General features: G+C 36.9%; 2 protein-coding genes across 2 annotated transcripts; one reads left to right on the top strand and one right to left on the bottom strand.

Moving 5' to 3' along the window:
- Nucleotides 1–211: 211 nt before the first annotated feature.
- LOC120333635 (putative transmembrane protein 244) lies at nucleotides 212–2,031 on the bottom strand. The gene is made up of 3 exons (XM_039400977.2): nucleotides 1,677–2,031; nucleotides 1,454–1,579; nucleotides 212–1,194 (listed from the first exon to the last, which is right to left on the bottom strand). Exons 1-3 carry the CDS (start codon nucleotides 1,918–1,920, stop codon nucleotides 1,022–1,024), a joined length of 543 nt encoding a protein of 180 aa, XP_039256911.2. The 5' UTR covers nucleotides 1,921–2,031; the 3' UTR covers nucleotides 212–1,021.
- A 153-nt stretch (nucleotides 2,032–2,184) lies between these two features.
- Nucleotides 2,185–8,738, top strand: LOC120333634 (queuine tRNA-ribosyltransferase accessory subunit 2-like). Its single transcript, XM_039400976.2, has 7 exons — nucleotides 2,185–2,340; nucleotides 2,439–2,558; nucleotides 4,161–4,331; nucleotides 5,766–5,977; nucleotides 6,675–6,781; nucleotides 7,618–7,732; nucleotides 8,250–8,738. Exons 1-7 carry the CDS (start codon nucleotides 2,275–2,277, stop codon nucleotides 8,692–8,694), a joined length of 1,236 nt encoding a protein of 411 aa, XP_039256910.2. The 5' UTR covers nucleotides 2,185–2,274; the 3' UTR covers nucleotides 8,695–8,738.
- The last annotated feature ends 845 nt before the right edge of the window (nucleotides 8,739–9,583 follow it).

Here is a 9,583-nt window from a genome sequence, read left to right as displayed (position 1 = left end):
GCTGCGAAATTATGGATAATGTCCATTAGAAAAAGTCTCGCATAGTTTTTAATATGGCAGGAAATTCAAAATTGTTATGGTTTTCTTCTCTGTTCGAACACTAGATGTTAATTGTACAAAACCATATTCACCGCATAACTGATTTTGAGTGTGACTTCTGCACAACTAACGTCAACTTGCCTATATTGTTATAGCTGGACACTTCTCAAAATTAGGTACTCTTTATTTTATTAACATCTTTTTACAATAACACAAACTAAAAAATATAAAACGTGCAATTTCAGTCACAGTTAACAATGTCCACTCGTAAATATAGGTAATGGCAAGAACACAGAAATTGAAATAGGAATGATATTGAGGCAAGAAAATAGCACTTTATGAATTAAAGCAATTACTTGGCAGTACAGTTTCATATGATTGTATTGTCAAAATGTTAAGGCTTTAAAGTTGAGACACATAATAAAATAATATAAAGCAGTCACAGTGATATGACTGATAAATTTATATTTCATAATGGGAGCGAAGTTTAATTTTTGATCCCGCAGATGGATTTTTGAATGGGTTAAAGCAGGGGTGTGCAACCTCCAATACACAAGGGCCAGATACAAATAACTGGATGAAACCCCTGGCCGTACTTTGACTGGCATTGCAACGCAAAGAGATTGGAATTACCAGATTAAATTAAAAAGTTGTTTCGTGGGCCGCACACCAATCAAAATGGCACTTCTAGGCGGGCCGTACAAGTTTTCCTTGTGGGCTGCATTTGGGCCGCAGGTTGCACACCTCTGGGTTAAAGTCTCGTGTAATATTCACTGACCAGATCAGAATAAATCATCGTTCAATAGGTAATTTTTTGGGAAAATAACTAAATTTTAGATGATTGTTACATATAATTGGTAGCAGCATATTAAAAAAGCTTCTGGGCACTTTATAAATACAGCAGTACTGAAGGAAACTTGTGATAGTTTGATAAAACTATATTATACACAGTTATAGATACAAAGAATTTTAACACTGAACTTTACGATTTATTATCATTATTACTACTAGGCAGAACTAGAGAATTCCCAATAGCTCTTCTTGCCTTTTTTCGTCGTAGGAAAAAGGAAATACATTCACCCATTGTTATCATCCATAATGTGCCAATTCCAATTGAACACCACCATTGCCATGTTGTTGGTAATGCCATCATTACTGCAATATTTAAGAATAAAGAAGATAATCTACATGTCTTTGTGTTGGACCACCTTCATTTTCAATAGAACTATAACTGGACTAAATAATAAGTCGCATCTACTTTTGAAAAATTACACTTCTCAATATGTCAGAAAATAATGATTTACATATTCATCTTGGGGGAGAAGAAAGATGATAATATAGCCACTCGTCCGGCTACCAGTCTGAAAACTAAATGCACACAACAAACAGAATGCAAAATATGATTAAAAGTTACCTGCACAACTGAGGATTAGGTGCACAAAGGTGATTGTTATTGCATAATCCCAAACACGAGACAAAAGGTAGAATGATATCAAAAGAGTGGTGCAAAAATATGTCAGCTCCATAGCAAGGAAACAAGCTGAAAAGAATTTAATTGTAAAAGTTCAGAAGTCTGGAGGTAGGTTTTAAATTACCAGTCTCAACCTTTTATACCTACTTCTATTTTCTATACTTACCAACGCTTTCTACTGAGCCAGTGGAAAAGTCCAGGTTTGACATGGCTACAAAATTGAATGGCTGACGTCCATCAAATGTTGATTCAACATGAAACACTCCGTGCATCAAAGCAGACATTGCGAAATAGATGCAATAAAAAGTAAACAAACATACTCCAATATTTTGAAGTATCAAAATGTTGGATCGCTTCAATTCTGGACTACAAGTACGTCCCTCATTTTCATCATCAGATTCGGCAGCCATTACTTTTTATAAACATCTCAAAACTTCTGAAAATTGCGGCCAAACACCCGCACCTGAACAGTCTTTCCTTTCACTAACCGAGCCGAAGACACAATAACGAACGCAACACGTAGTAAACAACTCAATAATATTACCGAATGTCATATCATTTGTTGCGCTTAGTGTAATATGCCGAAACACAGCGCACTGTGTGAGTAACAATTTTTTATTCAAAGTTAAGAGGAACAAATCAATATGAAATTCGTTTATCGATTTCCATGATGAACGCATGTGGTAGGTTCACGGTTAACTGAAAACAGGCGTTCGCTTAGGTATTGCCTCGCCTACTATAAAACGATACGGTCATTTCACAGTATGAAGACTGATATTGTGACAGTCAAAGGTATTAGACATGGGACTTTTTGCAACGAAAGAAACGGGGTGAGAATAACTTGATCATTCCAATTTACAGATTTCTGAAGTTTATATAAAGTCTGGCTAGCAGTACAAATATTTTCACCCATACTCCTTTGTTTTAGGTTAAAAAGAAAACTCTCTTTCCAACGTGTATGCTATCAACAAATTGTGGTACTGTGCCAAATCTATCTCGTGAAACTTATTCCTACATTCCAGTGCATTTGCATCCTGATGTTACAGAGGTGAGGCTTGGCCCAGCAAAACAGCGCGGCGGTGTGGCTCAACGGGCTAAGCGTTAGGAATACGCTCGCCACCGCACCTCTGATTACTCTGCGTGGGTTCGCAGGTTCGAATCCCATGCAGGGATGGTTATGTGCGAGAGGATTGCTGGACTCCTCGCCGTCGTTGGGTGGTTCACGTAACCGCTGGTCGGTTACGGCTTCCTCCACCACCAAGTCCATGCTTCCGAAAACAAACAATATATAACTAATCCCATACCCGACTTGGAATGGTAACCGGACGAGAGGCCGTGGTTCGCCATATGGATAAGCCGTCTTATCGGCTTTCCTCTCCCCCGGGATAAATATGTAAATCCTATCATATCCTTATCCTAACATGTTAAGATAATTTTTCATAAAAGGTTTCTGTCAGTTACATTAAAATTTTTCTAAGTGTTTGGAATACGTTTAACATTGCACCGCAAATTAACCTGTTCGGGTTTGCAGGATCCCATGAAGAATGAAATTGTGCCAGCTGGCTACAGGATTGCTGAACGGGTCTTACTACTTACTGAATACAGCGCGAAACACCGCAAAGAGCGCAAAACATCGCAAAATAGCGCGAAACAGAGGAAAACAGCGCGAAACAGAAGGAAACCAGCGCAAAACAGAGGGAAACAGGAGACGCAGTCATTACCACCTCCTGTCACGAAAGAACCACGGCTATTTCCGGCATATTTACAAGGTTATGTACCGGATTATAGGTCATCATGCGAAATTTTATCTACCTTTTTGGTGCTCCAGAGGTATGTGCAGCAATATGTCGCACAACCTGAATCCGCTACACACACACACACATACTATTTTCAGGTTGTGCGCCATCTTGGTGCACATACTTCTGGAGGTCCCTTTTTACCTAACCCTAACCCTGAAGCCAACCATATCCTTATGGAAAATGTCCTAAATTATGGTACCCAAAATTTGTCACCAGCAGGGGCAGACCTGCCATTACAGCATTACTGGCTACATACGTTGGTTTGTGTTTTTAATTTGCTGCCGTGGTACTCCAACTCAAAACAAGGTGCCCCGAACTCATTGCAAAGTTTTTTTCTGCTTCACACTGTTTCCCTCTGTTTTGCGCTCTTTCGCGCTGTTTTGCGCTGTTTCCACACTGTTTTGCGCTGTTTCCCTCTGTTTTGCGCTGTTTTGCGCTCTTTGCGGTGTTTCGCGCTGTATTCAGTAAGTAGTAAGACCGTTGCTGAACTACTCATCATCGCAGGGTTGTTCACATAACCCCGTAGCTTCCTGCACCATCCAAGTTAATACATCTTAAACAATTAACTGTTAAGTTGAATACGCCCATACTCGACTTGGTCGAAGTAACCTAACGAAAGGCTGTGGTTTTACATATGATTCTCCATCCTTTATCTCCTTGAAATAAATATGAAAATCCTACCTGAAAGTCATTGGGCATAATCATTCAATTCTTATGTTGATTCTCCGACGTAAATCAAAACAACATAAAAAGTAAAGGGACAAACAGAATGCAGAGATACTAGGGAGACGAGCATAACTTAGAATTAAGTTAAACATTAAAATAATAATTTATTTATCAATACAATTTAGGTTCCTGTACAGTCAGTCATTGATCATGAATCAATATTTTCATCCTATGCTGGATGGAGTGGTGAATTGATGAGATTGTCAAAATCTTCTCTTCTGTATGTATCAACCCAAGACCCACTTTTATCCCTGAAGACTCGCAACAAACCAGATGCTGTGCAAAATACAACAAAGGTAATTCAATCATAGGTTGGCTATTTTTATTTGCTTTTCATACTGTAGAATACAAACTTTTGTCTCTTGAATGCGATTGATATTGTTGCTCGTCATTACAAAAAACTGAAGTCAGGTAATATATATCAGGTAATTTTATTCCTCTTTGCAAAGGTGGTAGAGTCCTACTAACTAATGGCTTCAAAGATCTGGTAAAGCTCAAATAAATACCCATAGCCACCATTAGGGGTTTCAAGATAGTATGCTTGTATAATAGTCAGGGCTGCCATCAATATGAACCCAAAAATAAGGACATCGAGGAGGCGTAATAATAAGATAACAAAGAACGCAATGTAATAAACGAAATGTATTCATGCCAGTGCCACCCGTGTCTAATCATACTTTGCACTAGAAAGAATTCCTCCCAGCAGTTCTTTACTCTTAGAAACTATCTGTTCCATCTCACTTCCGAGTTCACTTCCACTTGTAGAATTAAATTAGATTAAAATTAGATTCTCTACTGTATTTTGGTTCAAGTTACATGAACTGATCTTTGCCGGTAGGGTATTGTTTTGACCTTGTGGTTAATTAATTTGCTGTTATTATGTCATGAATGCATGTAGAAATCAATGAGGTTCTGATATCATTTCTAGCAGATGAATCATTCGAATTAACCAATCTAAAAACACGATATAAGAACATCTACCCCTAAAATAAGATTTAGGACACATGTCAAAATAAGGACGTTTCTTTTAAACAAGGACAAAAATATTTTCTGAGACATAAGCCCTCAAAATAAGGACTAATCTTAGAAATAGGGACGTTATGGCAACCCTGAACATAGTGAACATGAATCAGCTTAAAGTCAAGTTATCGGATCAGATGAGTCTTCTACAGCAGCTGTCACTGACTTTGTGACAATTTTACTCATTGATTTGGGAGGGCACACATTGCAGAACAAGGCCGAGAACATGCAGAATATGGATAATGTAGATAATGTATATCCAATGATTTAGAAATTTCGTTATGCAGAAAAGGCGATAAAATTATGGTATAGGATGGTTCGTTTTGGATTTCTGTTGCTATTATGTTGATCATAATATCAAAACATTAAATTACTCTGTCAATATTAAATCTAAATTTCGATATTGAACTTACTCGTTATGCAGAAATATTCCCCCAGAGATGTTCTTTTTATTAATTTTGTTGGCAAGTTAAATTACAGCGATCGAGCAACTGGGTGTATATGAATATGATAGAATTTATATGCCTGATGTGAACTTGCCAGTCAATGGTTTATGCAAGTTATAAGGCCCGATTTCGAATTCAATATATTCTTTAACAATGGTTTTATTCAAAAGTTGTATCAAACTGCCTTTCCACTTATGTCTGCTTTGATTGTAATATGAAATAATTTTGGTATTAGTAGTTCCTTTTCAATTTTTTCTTTTACAGGCAGTTTCAATTTGGGGAAACAAAGGTAGGATCGCTCTGGACGTTGAAAAACATTTGCAATTAATTTCAACTTTGACCCCTGATATTTTCGAAGTATTAGCTGATGGAGACACAATAGCTGAAGATGTTTCTAACAAGCGCGTGTCAAAATCTTTTGCAAACTCGTTGAAATTTTTGGAACAAAGTTTAAAGTTGCATAAGGAGAATGAAAGGTATACATATTTCTCTCTATGCAAACTTGAGCGAGCGACGGTAAGAAAAAATCCCCCACTCACTGGCTGGATGCTTTACACATTGCGTTAACCTTTTGTTGGTATTTTTCAAATTTTTTATCAAGCACTTGGGTCCTTGCTTTGTGCAAACTTGTTATAGAAAAAAGCATTAGGAACATCGCACCATTATCCGTATATAGAGATAGGCTCGGCGGTGTGACGCATCATACTAAGCGTTAGGAATACGGCCGCACCTGATTACCCCACATGGGTTTCGAATTCCCAGATTCGAATCCCATACAGGGATATTTATGTGCGAGAGGATTGTTGGACTCCTCACCGCTGTAGGGTGGTTCCCTCATCAAGTCCATGCTTCCGAAAACTAATAACTGGCCAACTAATCCCATACCCGACATGGACTGATAACCGGCCATGGTTCGCCATATGATTAAGCCGTCCTTTCAGCTATCCTCTTCCCCGGGATGAATATGTAAATCCTATCTGTTAGCGAAGAACGATCATTAAAGTGTCAAGAGCTACTGGGGCTATAAATCATTATAGTAGAAGTAGAATTATAGAATTGCATTTTACTAAATTCCAGTTACACTTTTAGTGATTTTCACATTTAATGTAAAAGATAAATGAGCCCCTCTTGTATTCAATTAAGTAATGCACAAGATACATTTGTCGTTCACAGGCTACAAGATTCACACTTCATTGTACCATTGGAAGGAGGACATTCTGTTGAATTGAGAAAGAAATACGCAATCAGTGCTCTACATCTTATTAAAGAGAATAGTACAAGTAAAAAATGTTATTTATGTATGACATTAGTGTATTGTATGCAACAAGGTTTAATTGTATTTAAATTGTTACTTATCGATCTTGATCGGTAAGTATGTTGATAGGTATTTGTCTGTCTGTGTGTTAGATACACGCGATATCTCACGAAAGCGAGGTTTAATCTGCTCCAAATTTTGCATGTGCATTCATCTTAGCTCGGATCAGAGGCCTATTGATTTTGGATGGATTATGTCGAATAATTAACGAGTTTTGAATTAATTAGTGATGGGACACACGGTTTTACTATGGAGGAAGACTATGTATTGGGGGATCCCCTAACCTTCGATCGATAAATCTTCGGTTTCCAACCGAATTCTAGTTTCAAATTTTAAAAGAATCTTCCTCTATGTATTATTTACCCCAAAGGTGTTTACGCACTTGTCCCAAAAATGTCATGCTGGATGTTGTTTTAGATCAGTGGTTCCGAAACCGCAGCCTCTGGGCAAATTGCGACCCATGTACCGATTTCATATGGCCCGCCAAACTTAAATGAAATAGTTCAACACTATAATACTAATTGTAATGTCATTATTACAGTTCAAGCACGATCCATAACAATTCAATTTTACCTGCATCTTGTGTGCGCTTCCTTCTCTTGGCCCGCAAATATCCTTCCTCTTTTAATTTTGCCCTACAGTCTATCAACTTTGGGAACTATTGTTTAAGATTGAATATTATATCTGCTGTGTTGATCAGTTTTAAAGATCACCATTTCGCACTTAACTTAGTATCATAACATTTGATCAAATTAGTTACATCGTGAAATAATCATTATCATAATCATAATCATTTTGTAGTTGACAAATGCTCTGGTTTCTTGGTCGATGGGATTTCACCAGACAAGCCAATATCAACACATACCATCGATCTTGTTAAAGCTTCGTTAGAAGGACTACCTCAAGACAAACCAAGGTAATTCGAATGCTATTTATTATTTACAAGCCAATACTATTTATATTATGTATTCTAAATATGAATTACCTTAAAACATATACAGTGACATCTGATTGAAGATAGGTATACCTGTGATCAAAAATTTTAAAGGAAAAGAGTAAATCCATGTGGGAAAATATTCCGATGTCTTATCAACTAGTGAAATCTCGTTTATATGCAGAAAAATAATAAAATAATAGCAAAAGTGATATTCTTTTGTCATAAAAGACAAAACCAGTTTCACAATGTTCCATAAAAAAAAATTATTGAAAAATATATAAGAAACAACTGTCCAAGTAATGCACTCAAAAGTATAATATTACCAAACTGGAAAAGGACCCTAAAGTGTCTGTTGTACAATGTTGCTATCGAATATTGATTGCTTAGGATCTGAAAGCAGTTAAGGTCTTTTTACCAGAAATTGCACATAGCAGAAATTGTTCTTCCATTCTCAAGAGTAGTAATATTTTTTAACATATGTTCTTCATTTTTTAAGGTTTATCCACGGAGCACGATCACCACTGAATGTTATTAAATTAATCGAGTGCGGAATTGATGTATTTGATACATCCTTTGCAATAAATTTAGCGCAGAAAAATACTGCAATAGTTTTCAGTATACCTGATTCCAATCATATCACTGAAACTAAAAATATTTCTACATCAAATGGTGCAAAATTCTCAGAGTTTGGTAAAAATACATTAGATCTTTCTGATGAAATTTATAAAGATTCTTTTGAACCACTTTTAAAGAGTTGTTCGTGTTATACGTGTACACGCCATACAAGGTCGTATATCCATCACTTAGTTTCAGTAAATGAGCTTTTGGCACCATTGCTGCTTACTTTACATAATTTGCACCACTATTTGCAATTTTTCGATAATTTACAGAAAGCTGTAAAAGCTGGGTCATTTAGTGAATTTAAATCATGTTTTAGCTAATTTCATCGATGCAATAAAATTTTTACATCTGGTATGCCAGCAGTCAAATAAATGGTCGCTATGCCAGAGTGATTCGGCTATAGGATGAGAGGGGGAAAACATTATTGTAAAGATTGAAAAAAATGCCATAAAACGCTGTGAAAATATATTGGCTGTGGTTGTCATGTGTATATGCTCTTCTCAAAATAATCTTCAGGCGTCGGCTTATTTCTCCGTGAGTGCGGTAATGATCCATAGATCCGAGTGTGCAAACAGCGACCCGCGAAGGGGTCTTTAGTTTAGTTAATCTTGTACGTCCGAGCAATTCCAATCCATTAGCGTCGCAAAACCTATAACAATGTTATTAAAACGTGTTTCTCACTGAATTCGTTTAAAGTCGGGGTGATAATAAATTTGAATAGCGTTTTTCTTCAGAATATTGTGCGTTTTAACTCACCATATCTGCAAGGACCCCGAACGTACCGTAAAAACAATAAAATATTTCTTTGTGCCTGAAACTACTAGAAAAGATATGTTAAATAATCTGGCCCTCCTGCAGGTTGCACACTTCTGATGTAGATGGATAGTTATTAACCACTGATCTAATTCCATACATCATGAACAGTGTGGTGGTCACTGTTTGCAATCCACGTTTGGCTAGCGCTCGGGACCGCGATCAGGAGTTGTATCTTTACCGTTTTCCCATAGTTAGTTAATATTATAACCCGAGCACAGTTCACATATATATATATAACATCATTCAGCTTGTATATTTTGTATGCATTTCCTTGTCGTGAAAGATACTGTAAATAATCTTATATTGGGTTCACCGCAGTATGAGGAAATTGCGCGTAACAACGCATAAATACGGAAGTCGGATATTCAGGCATTTTCTTTCGCCATGCATGAA

Source organism: Styela clava, chromosome 15 (assembly GCF_964204865.1).
Source record: "Styela clava chromosome 15, kaStyClav1.hap1.2, whole genome shotgun sequence".
In the NCBI taxonomy this organism is placed as follows: domain Eukaryota; kingdom Metazoa; phylum Chordata; class Ascidiacea; order Stolidobranchia; family Styelidae; genus Styela; species Styela clava.
The sequence above is the reverse complement of the archived record's forward strand: the minus strand, read 5'-3'. Positions and strand labels throughout refer to the sequence as shown.